This window comes from Pelophylax lessonae (genome assembly GCF_965119305.1).
Source record: "Pelophylax lessonae genome assembly, chromosome: 1".
In the NCBI taxonomy this organism is placed as follows: domain Eukaryota; kingdom Metazoa; phylum Chordata; class Amphibia; order Anura; family Ranidae; genus Pelophylax; species Pelophylax lessonae.
Window position 1 is genome coordinate 297,463,092 of NC_138768.1, and position 20,589 is coordinate 297,483,680.

At 46.2% G+C, this 20,589-nt stretch overlaps 1 protein-coding gene across 5 annotated transcripts in view; it reads left to right on the forward strand.

Annotated features, from left to right (window-relative positions):
• Positions 1 to 20,589, forward strand: part of GIT2 (GIT ArfGAP 2) — a 226,043-nt gene that overhangs the window by 101,112 nt on the left and 104,342 nt on the right. For 4 of the 5 annotated variants that reach the window (XM_082252665.1, XM_082252661.1, XM_082252663.1 and 1 more), the window contains exons 7-10: positions 9,392 to 9,486; positions 9,608 to 9,653; positions 16,647 to 16,698; positions 17,145 to 17,217. In XM_082252665.1, the coding sequence (XP_082108791.1) occupies positions 9,392 to 9,486; positions 9,608 to 9,653; positions 16,647 to 16,698; positions 17,145 to 17,217 (266 nt within the window). The remainder of the gene's footprint in view (positions 1 to 9,391; positions 9,487 to 9,607; positions 9,654 to 16,646; positions 16,699 to 17,144; positions 17,218 to 20,589) is intronic. The other variant, XM_082252662.1, reaches the window with a different exon arrangement.

The window sequence follows — 20,589 nt, forward strand, 5'->3', positions numbered from 1 at the left end:
CCCCAGGTTACTATGGAGCCCCCTAGAGCACGTGTCACCACCTGACCCACTCTCTGAAGCTGTGGCACCCTCTGGGTCTCAGTCCACCCTGGCGGCCATGACTACGGTTCTGCAGTCCCTGGTGTCCAAAGTGGATTTGGCACTTCAAAAAAGACCTAGCAAAAAGTGCCCCTCTGCACTAACCTGCATCTTCTGCATCCTCAGATTCTGAGGCTGAATTTGCAGCTGCGGACGCGAGTCATCCCACGGGATCTGCATCCACGCACTTGGAGTGCTCTGACAGTGAGGAGGATTCCTCTTCCACTACATTGGTGCAAGAAAAGGCGCTGGTGGCGGCACTGATTGCATCAGTACGGGAAACTCTAAAAATTGAGGACACCGCTAATGCTACTTCAGCTGCGCTGGTGCATTTTGGTTCCCCTTAGACCATCCAAGGTGACTAAGGTGTTCCCTTTCCTGCCTATTTTGACGAGATTATCGCTAGTCAGTGGGGTTCCCCGAAATGCACGGTTGGGATACTTAAGCGTTTCGCTAGAAGGTATCCTTTTGTGGAGTCCCTCTTAAAGAAACTGACAGTTCCACCGGTGGTGGATTCTCAGGTTTCCAGGTTAAATAAAGCCACACTGCTACCAGTGGAGGACATTCCCTCTTTTAAAGACCCTGTAGACAGGAAGGTGGATTCTATGGTCCCCTACTTTTTTTTCTGTGGCAGGTTCAATTTTGAGGTCGGTGTTTGCCATAACCTTGGTCTCCCAGACCTTGACGGAATGGGCAAAGCTTTTATGCCAGGATTTGGAAGGGGGTCTGCATTCCCCTGAGCAGAGGGATCAGTTGATACATGGGTTACAGTATATCTGTGGATGTGGCCCCTTTGGCCTACAGGGTGTCTGTGACAGCGGTGACTCTTCGCCGCATTATTTGGCTGAAATGCTGGTCTGCGGACCAGGCATCCAAAAAGGTGCTGACGGATCTTCCCTTTGTGGGGGATCGCTTGTTTAGGGTTTCTATTGAAGAGATCATTAAAGGTCTCACGGGAGGTAAGCGCACCCTGCTTCCGCAGGCTACTAAATGCAGAGAGCCTTGCCGCAAACGTGGTCCTGCTTTCTCAGCCCACCAGTGGCCTTTTCGTCCCACGGAGTTGAAGGACAAGAGTTCTAAATCCTCCCGTATATTCTCAGGAGGTTCCAAGAGACCTTGGGTTTGTAAATCAAAAGCGGGCCCTGCTGGCCCTGCAGACGAGTCCTACTCTGCCTGAATGGGCGCCCTCACCCGTACATAGGGTGGGGGGACGTCTTTGTTTCTTTCCGGACCCGTGGACCTCCTTCATTCTAGACAAATGGGATCACAAGTTGATCCGGTCCGGTTACAAGATTGAGTTTCGGCCCTTGCCTCCGGAAAGGTTCTTTCTTTCTAACCTGCGCCTGTCTCCGGATCAGCTACAGGGCCTTCTCTGGGCGGTTCAGGATTGGTATGTCCACTTTGTTCTGGTTCATAAATTCAGAATGGAGTCCATTCGCACGGTAGTGGCATCCTTTCATCAAGAGGATTTTCTGGCCTCTCTCGATATCAAGGACGCTTACCTTCATATCCCAATATATGTCTGGCATCAGCGTTTTCTTCGCTTTGCCATAGGCGAGGAGCACTATCAGTTCATGGCATTCCCCTTTGGTTTTGCCTTTCCTCCTCGGGTGTTCACAAAAGTGTTGGCCCCGGTGTTAGACTTGCTCAGGCAGAGGTGGATTGCGGTACTGGGGTACCAGGACAATCCTTCTGCAAGCAGAGTCTGTCTGTCCTACAGGACTATTTGAACATCACTGTGCAAACTTTGCAAGAGTTCGGTTGGACACTGAATTTTCAAAAATCAGCTCTGACTCCATCCAACAAATTGGACTAGCTGGGCCTGACTCTGGATTAAGCCTCAGCTTGGGTGTTTTTTCCAGAAACAAAACTACTGAAGTTGCAGCATGTGATTCGGCTCCAATTATCCAACCGCCGGTCATCTCTCAGAACTTGTATGCAAGTGCTTGATTTGATGGTCTCCACCTTCAAGGCGGTTCAGCTTGCACAGTTTCATACCAGACCTCTGCAAAAAGAGACTTTGGCCAAATGGGACAAGAATTCTCAGTCCCTGGATAATCTGGTCCTGTTGTGCCAGAGTACGAGGGGATCCTTGCTGTAGTGGCTCCGTTCCCCAGCGCTCCGGCAGGGAAAGTCCTTGCTTCCCCTGTACTTGACAGTGGTTTCCACGGACGCCAGCCTGTCCAGGTGGGGAGGTGTCTTGGACACGTAATCTGCCCAGGGAGTTCGGTCTGCCGATAAATATCCTGGATATTTGGGCGATCAAGCTTTGCCTGTCCCAGTGGACGGATAGTCTGCAGGGGTGTCTGGTAAGGATTCAATCGGGCAATGCCACGGCTGTGGCATACTTTGTCAGTTATCAAGGGGGCATCAAAAGTAGTAGTTGGAACGCTTTGTTCCACCCCTCTCTGCTGTGCACATTCCAGGGGGGGAAAATTGGCATACATACTACCTCAGTCGGCAGGCCCTTAGCCGGGGCGAATGGTCTCTTCATCCGGAGGTGTTTCAACAACTGTGTCTCCGATGGGGGAACCCCGATGTGGACCTGTTAGCCTCTCGTCTGAACCGGAAGGTTCAGAGGTTTGCGGCAAGGTCTTGGGATCCTCTGGCAGACGCTGCAGACGCTCTTGTGGCCCCTTGGGTCCAGTATTGTTTAATATATGCCTTTCATCCGCTACAGCTTCTGCTGAAACTTCTGCGCAGGATCGAGTTAGAATGGATTCCAGTCATACTGGTGGCCCCCGACTGGCCTAGACGGTCTTTGTACGCAGGCCTGGTAAGACTGGTAGCCGCTGCCCCTTGTCTTCTCCCTCTCAGAGAAGATCTTTTGTCTCAAGGGCCAATCTTCCATCCTGCTTTACGGTCTCTGGCTTTAATGGCTTGGCTATTGAAAGCCAGGTACTGAAGGACAGGGGGTTCGCCCTCTAGCTCCTCCGGTAAGGTCCCCCGGTGCCTCCGTGGGATCTTAATCTGGTACTGTCGATTCTTCAAAAACTGCCTTTTGAAATTATTTTTGAACTTCCTCTGCTTTCTCTGTCACAGAAGGTGGCTTCCTTGGTAGCTATTATTTCTGTATGCAGGGTCTCCGAGCTGGCTGCGTTGTCCTGTCGGTCACCTTACCTGGTGGTTCACAGGGACAAAGTGGTACTACGTCCCTGTCAGTCATTCCTTCCTAAGGTCGTCTCGGGGTTCCATTTAAATGAAGACATTGTGTTGCCTTCATTATGTCCTAAGCTGAAACATCCAAAAGAAATTGCCTTGCATTCCCTGGATGTGGTTCGGGCCATCAGGGTGTACTTGGCAGCGACTGAGTCGATTTGCAAATCTGATTCCTTGTTTGTCCTTATGGATGGTTCTGGTAAGAGGCAGGCTGCATCTGCTGCGACCATTTCTAGATGAATCGGGCAGACGGTGGTGCAGGCCTATTCTATCAAGAGTCAGGTTCTTCCTTTCCCTGTTCAGGTGTATTCTACAAGGGCACTTAGTGACCTTCTGTCATCAGGTGTCAGTGGTCCAGGTTTGCAAGGCAGCTACCTGGTCTTCTGTACACACATTCACAAAGTTTTACAAGGTGGATGTACTAGCATCTGCTGATGCTGCGTTCGGCCGCAGTTTTGCAGGCTGCTGTTGCAGAGGGTGTGTTTTTTCCTGGTAGGTGAGTTCCAGTTGTTCCTGGTCGAGTTACTGGTTTACCTGGTTGGCTAAGTTTAGCCATTTTGGGAAATATGTTCATTGCTGTGTTTTTCCCATCCCTCATGTTGACACTGGTTTGGGACGTCCCAAGGTTCAACGAAGATATGGCGCTGTGTCCATCAATGAACGAAAGAGAAAACTGTATTTTTACCTTACCGTAAAATCCTTTTCTCTGATGTTCATTGATGGACACAGCACCCCTCTGTTGAATTGGGTTGTGTATTCTTCTGACACGGTTTGTTACAAAACTGAAGTCCTATAGCAGGAAGTGGGAGTATACTCCTTGGGACTGCCCTATAGGCGTAGTCAATTATTTTCCACCTAGTGTCCTTTGTCTAAGGAGAGCAGCATAACCCAAGTGTCAAAGAAGAGATGAAGCGGTGTCCGTCAGTGAATATCAGAGAAAAGGATTTTACAGTAAGACAAAAATCCAGTTTTCCCTTCAAATGTAGGTGAGGATTGCCACCATCCTGAATGTGTCAAATTGGGTTAAACCTCTTATGTCACTTTGTCGGCAACCAAAGAAAATATCAACACTTATTACAAAATGTTTTTCTTTATTGATAACACATCATAAAATTCACAATTTCTATTAGTGGCGTTTTTAAAAGCAATTTGTATACATTCACAAAGAAGACCGAGGATCAGTCTTAGTTTTACTTGACAGGATGACCGCTCCACAGTGCACTTTACCTGAAGTTATCCAATGGCTTTCTAAACAGCATTAAAAAATGTTCTTCATCAGGGAAGTACCCCACTGCGAGGTAAAAACATTGCCTTCAGTAAATAAACATTTAAACATGATCAACATCAACTGTATTCCTAAATACATTTTCTATACCAACTCGTGCAAAGCTGTAGTTCCACTTGTGATCCTCACAAATATCCACTGAAGAGCCCATCATGTGGTAAAGAGGGAGAGTGAAAAACCCAAATGCAACGAAGTCAGAAGGAAACAAAGATCCAATCTAAAAGACTGATCAAGTTTAAATATTTATCCACTACCACTACCTGTCAAGTATAAGAGCCGATTCACACTGAGGCGACACGGCTCCTTACTACTTTGGGGGCGACTTGTGCATTACCATGCACCACGACTTCGGAGCGACTTGCAGGGACTTCACATAATGGAAGTCTATGCAAGTCGCTCCGAGGTCGCCCCGAAATAGTACAGGACCCTTTTTCTAAGTCGGAGCGACTTGTGTCGCTCCTATTAGAACGGGTCCTGTAGTGGTCAATGGACCGCAAGGGGGCGCGGCTTGTCAGGCTGACAAGTCGCGCTAGTGTGAACCGGCTCTAACTCTTAACACTGATCCTCTATCTCCTTTGTGAATGTACACAAATTGCTTTTAAGAGACGCCACTATATGAAGTGGTGAATTTTATGATGTGTTGTCAATAAAGGAAACCATTTTATATTTTTTAATAAGTGTTTATATTTTCTTTGGTTGCTGACAAAGTCACAAAGGAGGTTTAACACAATTCCAATGTGACCCAAATTGTGAAGAGTCACTAGCACATATTATCATGCCGATGATCTAAAGCTACAGTCCATATAAAATTGGGAATGCAGCTTTGAGATGTAATAAAGCAAGATTACTAGTCTTTCATCCCAAAATTGCTTTAATGCACACCAGTGCCCCTACTCCCTTTTTGGAAACCTTGTGATATTGGAATGCATTGGAATAAGATTCTGGAACATCCTACTACAGGCTACTCAATGCCTCTTCCATACAGATAGCCTGATGTAAAAAAGGATAGTTCTAAGTATTTTCTTTCAGCTGCAAATAAGATTTAAATCTGCTTTGGGAATTCTAATGTGATTGCAGGAGACAGAGAGAGGAAGTTACACAGGTCTCAGGAAATACACTCCTTGGGCCTTCCTGCTGAGCCTGTTCGAAAGATTGTGAAAATCTAGTAGTACTGAATTGCAGGGTGCTCAGATGAAAATAAGCTTCATTGACTTCGATGGTGGTACAGTTTTAAGTATTTCATGGATAGCATTAGTACCTCATTGAATGTTTTCATCTGTTGCTTCAAACGGTTTATCTTTAAGGGGTTGTTTACAGCAGCCTGCATGCATTATGCTTCAGATAAAATTTGTATGCTGGTGTGTGTGTTATGGACGGCGGTGTAATGCTTTATGACACATTGCACTTTTTACTTCTTTTTTTAACTTTGTTGAAAAGTCAGAAAGTGACCTTTCACTCAATTCTGCTCCACAGCGTGTATCGCTGAATAAAAATGCAGACATGCTCCATTTTTATTGAGCAGACCTCGATGCAACGTTTTGATGTATACAGGACACAAAGAAAACAAGTGCCTTCTATATTTTCTTGTGTTGCGCCTGCGTTGATCAATGCATATCAACACAGCTCCAACAGACAGGGCGTGAACGGAGCCCTAACTGATGTTTGTGGTTTGAGATAGTGATGCATTGTGCAAGCTGTTGCAAATTTTTCAAAATTGAAACAATTCCTTCTCTTTAACAGTTTAATAATAAATATATTGGATGGAAGATTTTGTGCTTACCTGCTTTGAAAGCTTGCATCTATAAACTTTTAAAGTCTAACTCCACCTTTAGGTCCCATGTTAAACCCATTTAGGGTGTAGCATGTAACATAATACCAAGATCATAAAAGCAACCTATATTGATTAAACGTTTGCTTTTGAGATAAATCTCTCCATTCTCTGGACATGTTATGATAGGCGTACCTTCATAATCTGCCCCAGCTGTTTCAAACACGAGCAGACTAAACAATACTGTTACTGATATTAAAAGTTAGACCTTTTGTGAACAGTCCGCAGCTATGCCCTTATTTCCATATATAACCACTCCTCCTGGATGCTGATTAGAGAATAGTTGCATATGACACAATAAGATAATATATTGTATGGCCAGTTTAAGATGGGTGAGCTGTGACTAAGAGCCTGGCTTCACCTTCTCTATGGAATGAGAGAGCCAAGATAGAAGCTTCCAGTGAGGTATTAACTGAGTCTCTTGGGACAGACCAGAGCAATATCTTTGTTCACCAAGTTTTTTTCTAAGATCAAGAGCTCAAATTTGCGATCTGATTCCGTTTATGTTGGCAAAAGAGAGTTAAAGTGGTTGTAATCCTAAAACTACTTTCACTAGCAGCCCCTTTCCTTTATCTGGCCATAACTTACTGAGTAAGTGTTTGTTTAAATAGAAGCCTCTAAATACCCTTTTCCAGTTATTTGCAGGCCGGTCACATGACTCCCAACCGGTCTGCTACTCAGATCCAGGCCTACAGCGAGCGGAGCTGAGATCTCCCTCTGACATCGGCCAGGAGGTCACGCGGCGACCATGTTGGCCGCTCGGCACCTCCCACTGTAGTCTTGGATCGTAGTAGCAGAGTGGCTGGGAGTCAGGTGACCGGCTTGCAAATAATTGGGAAAAGGTATTTGGGGACATCTATTTAAAAAAACACTTGTATAGTGAGCTGCCAGGATATTTTGTAAAGGTTTTGTTTTACAATGAATAGCGACATGAGGGGGGCAGAGACAGCTCACTCAGACACGGGAGCGGACAGGCAGAGAGGAAGGGGGTGAGGAGGACAGAAGCGCTGCAGGTGATGGAGGCACGCAGGCAGACCATGGTGAGGACATAGGAAGTGGCGGGCTTTTCACCATTTAGAGAGGGGCAGATAAAATTGCGAAGCACTGAGCTGTTCATTCAGCTATAAGGGAACAGGATGTCTGTTAAAAAATAAAAACAATTTAAGTTGGCCATATGCATCTTGAATCTCAGCTGTTTCCTGCCAATACAGGGGAAATTTTGAGCCATCGGTTGCCTTGTCAGCACAACCTGGCTCGACAAACTTTAGTCTAAATCCATGTTTGCACGGGGAGATTTAGACTCTGTTCACACTTGTGCGACTTTGAACACATGAAGTCGCATGACAAGTCGCATGCCATTGTTTTCATTGGCACCCGTTCAGATCTATGCGACTCTGAAATGGTTCCTGAACTACTTTGATACAACTTGAGTTCCAGAGAGTGCAAAATTGAATCAGTCGCACTGGAAATTGTGCGACTTTGTAGTCGCACAAGTGTGAACAGAGCATAAAGCCGTGCCCCATGCAAGGCCATGTTTTACCTGCACAGGGACGCATAGGTGTCTTGTGTTGTGGATCGCCTCATGTTTATGAGGCCTAAAGGTTGAAGAGACTGGCAGGAAAATCTCAGCCGAACAGTGACTGCATTCAGTCAGCTGGAGTCAGTACAGTAAAACGTTGGATTGTGAGCAACCGTGGAAAACGTGTTTGTAATCCAAAGCACTCTTATATCAAAAATAATTTACCAATAAGAAATAATGGAAACTCAGATGATTCGTTCCACAACCATTTATTAAGAAGTCCTTCAGTTTATAGTCCATATAAAAAGATTATAGCAATGTTATCGGTTGTGTAACCATAAAATGTCCATTCACAAATGGCAGCCTCCGTAAGGGGATTAGAAGCAAAATCCAGCAGGAGCTACAGAGTATAAAAAAGAGAGGCGCCTCTAAGTGTAGCAATATGGTTACATTTAATTAAGGTACAACATTCAGCAACTCGCATAGTTAAAGAAAAATAAAAAAGGCACATCTAAGTATGCAGGCATCCGGGGTAAAGCTGTCCACATAGACCACCCTCCGCACCGCCGGCTCTCACCGCTGTCAGTCTGCAGTTGTAACGGGGAAGGCTACACTGCAGTAGAGCAATCTGAAAATGAGGCTTGAAGTGCTCGTGAAGTGCAGCGTGGGAGGGATGACGTTGATGGCTATGGAGGAGGATGGTCTATGTGGACAGCTTTACCCCAGATGCCTGCATACTTAGATGTGCCTGTTTTATTAATCAACTATGTGAGTTGCTGAATGTTGTACCTTAATTAAATGTAACCATATTGCTACACTTAGAGGTGCCTCTCTTCTCTTTTATACTCAGTTGTGACATGATGCTACTTGAATATCAATACATCACTTTATTTTAAAAAGTTGCTTGTCTTGCAAAATGCTCTCAAACCAAGTTACTCTCAATCCAAGGTTTTACTGTATTTGGGTATTCGGACACAGGGTCACCAGCTGTCAGAATACAATAGCCTGCAGTGGATGGGGGAACATCTTTATTCAAAGTGTATGACTAATTAAGATCTTAAGTCAAAGCAGATTGGATTAATGATCTAACCATACACTGTTAATGAATAGATTTAACAATTATATACACCCTTGCTGAATAACAGAATTTCGCTAGATCATCTTCTTTACCTAATCTCAACTGTATCGATATTTATATGTGTGATTTATATTTGCCTGAAAATAAGGAGCCAATATGCACATCCCCACTAAATACAGATCACATTTCATAGGCATTCTTCACATGCCTTTTTGCTGTATTGACTGAAAAATGAGAATGCTAGACAAATGTGCATGATGATTGATTGAATTCTCCAGTGTAATTTTATGCATTAAACATTACATGCATCCTGGAATCGGCTTTATTTATTTTTATTTTATTGGTATTTTTTCATCCCTAATGCAAGTGCTTTTCAGATAATAGTAACTCAAATCCTAGTCTAGAGCCTGACTGTAACTCAATGCACTGTATCTCATTATTCAGGCAAGGTGGCCATCATGAATTAGCAGATCGTCTTGTGGAAATTCAACATGAATTGACCGACAGATTAGCATTTTATTTATGTGGAAGGAAGCCCGGTAAGCTGCAAACAAATAATTTATAATTTTTAGGTATTCATACTATATTATACAGCAGAAAGCATATACTGTATGCTCATAAGGTTTTAATATGTTTATTAATGCGCTATCTGTTTTCTAGACCATAGAAATGGACAGCACTTTATTATACCACACATGGCAGACAGGTGAGTTTTTTAAAAGCAATAAATAAAAATATTTGTTCAAGGTTTTAATCATATTTTAGTTCTATTAATCAGCTGGTGATCTTTCTATTCATAAAAGTCTCCTAGAATGTTGAATGCATTTGTTCTATTGCAAAGAAAAAAAAAAAGTTGCTTGTTTGAAATAATTCATATAGTTAGACTTTTTAAAATTAAAAGTATGATTCTAAATAATCGCTTAACTTCAAAGAGTTCCAAGCGACTGTTCCAACAAGTAGTGACTTCATCTGTTATGGAGCTCTTGGTATTCTACTTGATAGGAAGAGACAGCTGCATGGCAGCTGCAGGAAACCCTTGTAAATGGCATCTTTGTTATGTAGGCAGCTTTTATCATTATGTGGAAGGTTTTTTTTTTTTTTTTCCAAGCAGTTTAAATCTGCATACATCATAATGTTAATTTTCCTTTTTGTTCTGTGGCTGTACATCTGGAAAAAGGAGGCTGTAAGTAAATCTCTTTTGCATTTTGTTTAGAAGTAATTGCATACTGGGAAAGCAGATTGGTTCATTTTTTGTTTATTTTGGTGCATTTTTAACTTTTAAGAAAAAAGGTTTTCAAAATAGCCAATGTGGTCAAAAATTGTGGAGAGTCTCTAGAGTATGTATAGTAAGGTGGAAGAAAAGGCTGCATTTTCACTCTTGTCTGTCTCTTGGTGCAGTTCTAAAAATAAATAAATAACACTTGTTGCATCTTTGGTAAGAGTTTTAGTGAAACAAATTCTTCTTAGTGGTGAGTGTAATGTAGAATTTGTGTGCAATACATAGCATTGAAACTGGAGAATGTAGCATAACTAAGCTGGTCATACACTGCCTAAATTTCAGCGGATTCCTTTTGAGGTCCGGTTCACACTTATGCGATGCGGGAAGGCTGCGAATCCGCAGCCTGTTCCCGCCTCGCACACGCACCCCCGGCAGTTCACACTGCCATATGCGATACGCTGGGGGTGTCAATGTAATCTTAACGATACCCCCAGTTTGATCGCATATCGCAGTGCGATTGTGCAGTTCGCACAGGATCGGATCGCACAAGTGTGAACCGCTGTGCGATCCGATCCTGATGCGGCTTCCAAAAAGGGTCCTGTGCGTGTTTTGCTGCGGTGCGAATTTAGCCATACAAAGTGTATGGCTAAACTCGCACCGCACAGCCGATCGCATGTAATGAAGGAGCAGTGCGCTCCGACATTACATGCGAACCCCGCACTCGCATAAGTGTGAACCGGGGCTGAAAGTAAATTTAAAAAAGACCTAAATGTAAACTTCTTGGCCAAACAGTGACTATATTCTGTCAGATGTAATCACTTTTCTGGCACTCACGTTACTGCAATTAGCTGTCACGGTGTGGATGGGGGAATTGGTAGAGAAATCTAAGCATGTATGGCTAACAATGGATGTGACTATTCCTGTGCGGTATCTTATGTTTACGGAGGAATATGGCAAGGGGATAGGCTGATTCCTACTAGATCACAGGGACTGAGCTCACGGAGGGGATATGAAAACAAACACTTTACAAATATTTATTGCTGGTATGTGTTAAAATGAATCAAATGTAATTTTAAATAAAGATTTATCTATCATTCATTGACGGACGCAGTCTCTGTTCTTCATAACAGGGTTATACTGCCCCCTACGGGAGTAGGACACTAGGTAGAAAAAAGTTCTGGATACCCCTATGGGCAGTCCCGGGAGGTATACTCCCCCCCCCCCCCCCCCTTCTTTGCTATAGCATGTCAGTTTTAAGCTGCCTAGTCAGGAGTAAGGAGACCTAGTTCCTTGCTGGGATCTGTGGCCCTGGCCAAAAAGTTTTTTCTAGTTAGTTTTTTTTCTCCGGATATTTTTCTTGTGAGATCTACAAGCAACTAAGCCGGATCTGGGCGATAGGCTGGATATATAGATCCAGTGGTCACCCCAGCCGGCCAGGTCGCACACCACCGTGCCTAGGCCCCGAGTCGCAGCGTTCCTATTGGCCGACAGCTTCCCCACTTCGGTGTGGAGGGGCTCTGTCAGGAGATTGCGCCCGCCTGTTCCAGGTATGGTGAGTAATTGTCCCCCCCTCTCCCCCTGGCGGGTTTTGGGGTGGACGCGGGCCCCTTCCTAGGACAGTCGGACCCCCCCCCCCCCCGGATTCCCCTCTGTCCTGTCACGCACCCCCCCATACCTGTTACGCACCCCCCCTTACCTGTCCCTCCTCCTTGTGTCCCGGGTGGAGGCGGCCTTTAAAGTGCGAAGTACCCAAAAACACCCCCTGCCTAAACCGAAGGGTCCGATTCTGAATCTGATTCAGCCACCGCAGACGTGGAGACCTGTCTCCTATTATAGTGAGGATGACATGTCTCCCTCCGCCTCCACGCAAGAAAAGGCGCTGGTGGATGCACTAGTTGTATCTGTGCGTGAGACCCTAAAAATGGACAATGCGACAGAGGCTCAGGTTACGTTTGGCACTCACAAGCCATCCAGAGCGGCAAAGGTTTTCCCCTTTCCCGCATATTTTGACAACAAGGTAAAAAAAAATTGGGACCACCCGAAGCATCCCCCTGGGGTGCCGAAGGGGATTGCTAGATGCTACCCCTTTGAGCAGTTCCTCATAAAGAAGTGGACTGTGACACCTATGGTGGCCCCTCCGTTCTCCAGACTGAATAAAGCTACCATGATTCCAGTGGAGGATTCCCTGTCCTTTAAGGATCTGGCGAATAGAAAGGCTGAGTCTGTGGCCCACAATATGTACTCCCTGGCAGGGTCTGCCCTCAGACCAGTGTTAACTATTGCCCTTGTGTCACAAACCTTGACTGAATGGGCTAAGTTACTATGCTGTGATCTGGAGGGGGAATATCTCTCCCCTGCTTTTGCGGATCTGGCAGACCAGTTGGTTCAGGGGCTGCAATTTCTTTGCGATGCCTCACTGAGCTGGCAGACCAGTTGATTCAGGGGCTGCAATTTCTTTGCGATGCCTGACTGGATGTGGCTCCACTATTGGCACGACTGTCAGTGTCGGCTGTGGTCGTTCAGCCATTACTTTGGCTAAAATGCTGGTCTGCAGATCAGACTTCCAGGAAGGCCTTGTCTAATTTACCTTTTCAAGGTGATCGCCTGTTTGGGGCTACCCTTGATGACATTTTCAGAGGTATTACAGGGGGTAAGAGTACCTTTCTCCCTCAGGCTAACAAGTGTAAGGACCCTCGTCATAGACGGGGTCCCTCCTTTTCAGCACACAAAAAGTTTTTTCGTCACTCAGGGTCAGGGAGCATAATACTCCTTCGGCCTGAAGGTGCGACCTCACCCGTATCTGGGGTGGGGGGGCATCTTTGCCGGTTTCCGGACCTGTGGCTATCCCAGTTACAAGACAAGTGTGTACCCGAGGTAATGTGGTTGGGTTACAAGATCGAGTTTTATCTGTCCCTCCGGTAAAGTTCTTCCCATCCAATGTGCGACTGTCCCCAGAACGCTTACAGGCTCTCTTTGGGGAAGTGCAGGACCTGTTACAACAAGGAGTAATAGTCCCGCTCCTGAAATCGGAACGTTTTCAGGGTTTTTCCTCAAACCTGTTTATGGTCCCCAAGAAAGCAGGCAATTCTGGCCCTAAAACCACTGAATTGCTTTGTGCAAGTTCAAAAATTCCAGATGGAATCCGTTCGCACAGTGGTGGCTTCCCAGGATTTCCTGGCCTCCATAGACATCAAAGATGCCAACCTTCAAGGATCCATCCTCAGGGGGTGCTCTGGCACGCCACGGCCGACGTAGGGAGAGTACTTGGGGAGTTTTATACGGATCTCTACTCCTCTAAAATCTCGTCTGACTCCCAAGAGATCGCAGACTTTTTATCCTCCTGCGACTTGTCCTCTCTGTCTACCTCGGACGTGGCTGTGCTTGGGGCTCCCCTTACAGAAGAAGAAATATATGCGGCCTTGAAATCTGCTAAACCTGGTAAATCTCCGAGGGCAGATGGTATCCCATCGGAGGTTTACAGTAGATAAGCTGAACAGCTGGTGCCTGTATTATTACGTGTATATATAACAAAGCCTTTCTGACTGGTTGCCTCCCTGCTTCTATGTCTGAAGCCATTGTTGTTTTACTGCTGAAACCGGACAAAGATCCGCTGTTGGCGGATTCCTACAGGCCCATATCCTTACTGACGATAGATGTTAAAATTCTAGCTAAGATATTGGCCACTAGGCTGTCCTCTGTTGTCCACGGGATTGTCCATAGGGATCAGTCGGGGGTTTATCCCGACTAGATCAACTGCACTTAATCTCTGCCGGCTGTTTCTGAACCTTCAGATCCCGGTGGACAATCCTGGAAACTGGGCAGTCTTTTCGTTAGATGCCGCTAAGGCATTTGATAGTGTCGAATGGGTGTACCTGTGGGAAGTTCTCAAAAGATTTGGTGTGGGTGAGACCTTTCTGACTTGGGTACGGGTACTGTATTCTGCCCCCACGGCCAGACTGAGAGTGAATGGGGAACTTTTCTGAGCCCTTCTGTCTACACAGGGGGGACTAGACAGGGCTGCCCGTTATCTCCACTTCTGTTTGCCATGGCATTGGAGCCTTTAGCGGCGCGGATCCGGAATAGTGGGGTTCAGAAGGTGCTTACAAGCAGACGTTATCTCACTCTACGCGGACGATATGCTGCTTTACCTGGATGACACAGGGGAGTCCTTACAGGCGGTGATGTCCCTTATCAACTACTTTGGGTCCCTGTCGGGATTCTCCATAAATTGGGATAAATCAGTTTTGATGCCCCTTGATCCCATGACTCAGCCCCTCCCTGACTGTGCATCAACAGTGCGAGTGGTTGACTCCTTTAAATATCTGTGCTCTGGAGGTGGACACTCTGACCCCAAATGCCCACGTTGCTGTGTTGAGATTGCTATACATTGCTCGTAAATTAATTGCTATATTTTGGATCTCCTCCAGGATACCGAGCAAGGGCCAGTGGATTGCACAGGTTAATGCCTCTTTGATCAGAGAAAAACTGACATACCAGCATCGAAAAGATAATAAGAAATTTTCCTCATTGTGGCAGCCCTGGCTGGATGATCCAGCCTTGGCTCCATCCCAACTAGTAATGGACCGGTTACTCTTGGGATAGGGTGACATTTTTTGAGAAGGCCTAGCGTGCAGTGTCTTGCCATCCTTTTCTTCTCCTTCCCTTTTTACCATGTTCTTTTCTTTTTCTCTCCCTTTTCTTTTTCTTTTTCTTTCTACCTATACCCCCCCCCCCATCCTTTTTTTTCCCCTTAAGTTATCTGCCAAAGTTCTGCCCTCCTTTTTTTATTTTTTTATTTATATTTTGTACTCCAGGTGGGTTCTTGTTAGCATGCGGAGGTATGTGCTACACAGTTAGGTGTGCATAGTTCTACTACTTTTTTGTGAGGATAACTGCATGCTTTCTTATGCAAATGTTTAGGATTGTTTCCTATGATGCACTATACACCTGAGTGCGATATTTTATAAATGACGTTCTCCTTTCTTGTTGTTGTTATATATTTTATACTTTTGTGTTTTTCCTAGCACTGGTTATGTAACTGGTTGTGTCTACTGTTGATGTTATTTATACAGTGTACTGTTTATACTCAATAAATAATATATTTTCTTTGGGGGAAAAAAAAAAAAAGATGCCAACCTTCACATCCCAATATGTGCAGGACATCAACGCTTTCTGTGCTTTTCTGTGGGAGAGGATCAATATCAGTTTGTGGCGTTACCCTTTGGTCTCGCCTCTGCTCCTCGGGTCTTCATAAAGGTGTTGGCTTCGGTCCTGGCGTTGTTACGGGGGATATTGGTCCTGGGTTACCTGGACGATCTGCTTCTCCGTGCAGAATCTCCCACGGCGCTGGTGACAAACTTGGAGGTCACCATGAGAACTCTCGAGGAGTTCAGAAGTCGTCCCTGGTCCCTTCCATGAGACTGGATTATCTGGGCCTGACTTTGGACTCATCCTCAGCCAGGGTGTTTCTTCCTTCAAACAAACTCCAGAAACACCAAACTGCGATTCAGCTATTGCTGTGCAGCAAATGGTCGTCCCTTTGGACATGTATGGGAGTTCTGGGACTGATGGTGTCGTCCTCCCAGGTGGTCTCTTGCGTTTCTCCAGAAGGAAATCCTCGAATGGAACAAAGATCCAAATTCCCTGGACAACCAGATCCAGCTGAGCCAGGTGACCAGGGGATCCCTGATATGGTGGCTTCGGTTCCCCGGCGCTCAAACAAGGAAAATTCTTCCTCCCCCTATATTGGACAGTTGTCACCACATATGCCAGTTTGTCCTGGTGGGGAGGTGTTCTCGGTAAGCTTTCTGCTCAAGGTGTCTGGTCCCTGGAAGAATCCAGGTTACCGATCAATGTTCTGGAGCTGAGCGCGATCATAGTCCATCCAGTTCAACCTGTGTAGGTGCGTGTGGCCGTAATCATTCTATTTTTCAGAGAATTGAGAAAAGTAAATTTAAACATAGGAGAGAACTTGTGTTCTTCAGGCTAAAAACATTTTCATCATGTATAAGAGTATATCTCTTCATCTTTCCCAAAACCCAGTTTCCTCGTCACTTCCAGTGAGCTAAACTGGAAGTACAGATGTTATCTTCCTTCTGTAAACTATAAAAAAACCCTGCACCTCCGGAGATGTATTAAGAACAAAGGCTGATGTATTTGTAGTCCATCCTAGGTGGCAACCACAGCTCCCTCTATAGATACAGTGGCATGAGTGAATGTATCTGTAGTGTCTTACTGTGTACGTTTATTATACAATGTTAAGTTAGCAAATGTGTTATTATTTATTCATGTAAATGTGTATCAGTTTCTACCATCTGAAAGCATTGTTAACCAATGAAAGTGCAATGTAGAAAATAACCCTAGAGGAAAACCACAAACACTAACTGACATTTCATTTACTTAAAAATCTCCCAGGGCACTTTATGTTGTACATGATGTGTGTTATAATTACTGATGCTGAGTGTCTCTCCTTGTTTGCAGCAGTTTAGATTTATCAGAACTTGCTAAGGCTGCAAAGAAAAAACTTCAATCTGTAAGTATCATTGTTAAATGACTAACCGACAAAATGTTGCGGGAACAGGACAATGACAAATATAGTCACCAGAGGGTTCCTGTGCAGGAACAATTTTTTAGGGCTTCACATTCTTTCAATGGCCATGTACAAACATTATTTCTGTATAGGCAGATAACATCTCATGTAAACGGGACACTATATGATTGTGCAGCGCAGTCTGCACAAATGGTAAGTCTGGAACAGCATATGGAAACAAACTGTTCTTGTGACTCCCAGGTATAGCTGTGAGCTGAACTTTCAATTTCCCTTGTTTAAAGCATATTCTTTGCATGTTACTGTGGAGGGGGCACACAGACTGAAATAGAGATTTGTCAGAGGTTTTATCCCTTCCCCATGCTACGAGGTCTATGACTATCATTGTTTGTGTGTGTAATATTGCTAAAACTTGTTTTGGCTTTTATTAGTTAAGCAATCACTTGTTCGAAGAACTAGCTATGGATGTATATGATGAAGTTGACAGGCGAGAAACAGATGCAGGTGAGTTTGCCTTCTTTATTCTGTTGTATATTTTTGTACAAGTCTCTTTGCAAATCTAGACTTTCTGATTTCCAGTAGATCTTTTGGTTTACAGTGGTCAGGGGACAAATATATACACAAAAAAAGAACACGCTATTTTGAGGTTAACCCATGCATCCTTAAAGCGGAGTTCCACCCAAAAGTGGAAGTTCCGCTTTAAGGACTCCTGACTCCCTGACATGCCACATTTGGCATGTCATTTTCTTGGGGGGGCTGGGGGCAGGTTCCTAGTTTTGACAGGTACTCGCTCCCACTTCCACTGAAGTCCCCAAGTTCTTCTCTCCTCCTTCCTCCCCGCAATCTTCTGGGACACATCACAGGTCCCAGAAGATTGCCCGGCCATTGAGCCACAGTGCGCACTTGACTGTAAAGCCACAAGCTGTCACAGCGGGATGCCCACACTAGTGATGCTGGTGTCAGGGAGAGCCGAGAGAGAGAACCAAGGCTTCGGGTGACCACATCGCTGGATCGTGGGACAGGTGAGTGTGTGTTTTTTTAAAAGTCAGCAGCTACACTTTTTGTAGCTGCTTACTTTTAAGTAACACAGAAACAGCTGGAACTCGGCTTTAGGCCCCATGCACACGGGGCGTTAGAAAAAACGTACGTCAAAGTTAGTTCTGACGCCGGAAAAAGCAGCTGTAAAAACGTGCTTTCAGTAGCTTTTTCCATTGGCGTTATTGCACGTTTTGCCACGTTGCTTTTAGCAGCGTTTTTTTTGCTTCCATTCAAAATCAATGGTTCCCTATGGGAGCCTATTGATTTGAATGGAGGTCGCACCGCAACACCGCAAGTCGGATCCGACTTGCGGGGTGACTTGCGCTGTGAGAATGTTGAGGGGGAACTCCACGCCAAAATGGGAAAAAAACGGCGTGGGGGTCCCCCCCAGGGTTCCAAACCAGGCCCTTCGGGTCTGTTATGGAATTTGAGGGTAGCCCCATGCCGAAAAAACGGCATGGGGTCCCCCCCAAAATCCATACCAAACCCTTATCCGAGCATGCAGCCCGGCGGGCCAGGAAAGGGGAGGGGACGAGCGAGCGGCCCCACCCCCCCTGGACCACACCAGGCCACATGCCCTCAACATGGGGGGTGTTGGTGCTTTGGGGCAGGGGGAGCTCTGCACCCCCCACCTCAAAGCACCTTGCCCCCATGTTGATGAGGACAAGGGCCTCATCCCCACAACCCTGGCCGGTGGTTGTGGGGGTCTGCGGGCAGGGGGCTCATCGGAATCTGGAAGCCCCCTTTAACAAGGGGGCACCCCAGATCCCGGACCCCCTCCCTATGTGAATGGGTATGGGGTACACTGTACCCCTACCCATTCACCCCATAAAAGGCAGTGTATGGAAATAACGACAAGAGACGTTTTGGAAAGTTTATTAAAAATCTTCATCCGACTCTTCTTGTCTTCTCCTCTCCGGGGTCTTCCCTGGGGTCTTCTCCGGGGTCTTCTGCTCTTTTGCTGTCCGCCCTTCTTGTCTTCTCCTCTCCGGGGTCTTCTGCTCTTTTGCTGTCCCCCTCTTCTTGTGTTCTTCTCTCCGGGGTCTTCTGCTGTCCCCTCTTCTGCTGTCCTCTCTTCTTTTCTTCTCCTCTCCGGTCTTCTGCTCTTTTGCTGTCGGCTGTCGGCTGTCTTCTTCCTCCGGTCCTCCTCCGACGACGTCTCCGCTGATTATGCCTATCTCCGGTCTCTTCAGCTTATTATATAGCCATTAGGGGCGTGGCCCCGATGACGTCATCTGGAGACCCCGCCCCCTCATGTCACAGATGACGTCATATGTGACATGAGGGGGCGGGGTCTCCAGATGACGTCATCGGGGCCACGCCCCTAATGGCTATATAATAAGCTGAAGAGACCGGAGATAGGCATAATCAGCGGAGACGTCGTCGGAGGAGGACCGGAGGAAGAAGACAGCCGACAGCAAAAGAGCAGAAGACCGGAGAGGAGAAGAAAAGAAGAGAGGACAGCAGAAGAGGGGACAGCAGAAGACCCCGGAGAGAAGAACACAAGAAGAGGGGGACAGCAAAAGAGCAGAAGACCCCGGAGAGGAGAAGACAAGAAGGGCGGACAGCAAAAGAGCAGAAGACCCCGGAGAAGACCCCAGGGAAGACCCCGGAGAGGAGAAGACAAGAAGAGTCGGATGAAGATTTTTAATAAACTTTCCAAAACGTCTCTTGTCGTTATTTCCATACACTGCCTTTTATGGGGTGAATGGGTAGGGGTACAGTGTACCCCATACCCATTCACATAGGGAGGGGGTCCGGGATCTGGGGTGCCCCCTTGTTAAAGGGGGCTTCCAGATTCCGATGAGCCCCCTGCCCGCAGACCCCCACAACCACCGGCCAGGGTTGTGGGGATGAGGCCCTTGTCCTCATCAACATGGGGGCAAGGTGCTTTGAGGTGGGGGGTGCAGAGCTCCCCCTGCCCCAAAGCACCAACACCCCCCCATGTTGAGGGCATGTGGCCTGGTGTGGTCCAGGGGGGGTGGGGCCGCTCGCTCGTCCCCTCCCCTTTCCTGGCCTGCCGGGCTGCATGCTCGGATAAGGGTTTGGTATGGATTTTGGGGGGGACCCCATGCCGTTTTTTTCGGCATGGGGCTACCCTCAAATTCCATAACAGACCCGAAGGGCCTGGTTTGGAACCCTGGGGGGGACCCCCACGCCGTTTTTTTCCCATTTTGGCGTGGCGTTCCCCCTCAAGATTCCCACAGCGCAAGTCACCCCGCAAGTCGGATCCGACTTGCGGTGTTGCGGTGCGACCTCCATTCAAATCAATAGGATCCCATAGGGAACCATTGATTTTGAATGGAAGAAAAAAAAACGTATAACGTGGCTTAACGCACGTTAAGCAACGTTATAGCAAAGTTATTCAGCTTTTAGCAGCGTCAGGCGTTTTTAACGCTGTAACGCTGGTCCTCAGAACGCGCAGGTGGTGGGTTCTTGTTGCAGCCTAAAAACGTCTAAGCCACTTACAGCTCAAAAACGTCTGAGTGTGCATGAGGCCATAGAATAACATGGAGGGGCGTTTTTAGGCTGCAAAAAGAAAACGCCTGACGCTGCTTACAGCGGCGTTAAAAACGTCCCGTGTGCATGGGGCCTTAAAGAAACACAACAGCAAGACAATATTGTATGTTCTGGTCTGTCATTATACAAGAGTGCCCTCTGCTGCTCAAATGTATAGCCACATTTCTGCAGCAGCTTTCAAATAAACTTCTGCATCTGCCAAAATTGTTGCTAATATAATTCCTTACCCGTGAGTTGTCAGATACCTCTATGAAATATCCCATATTCTATAAATTCATTAGGAAGCTGCAGACCATAGCATTATCTACACAGTTAAAA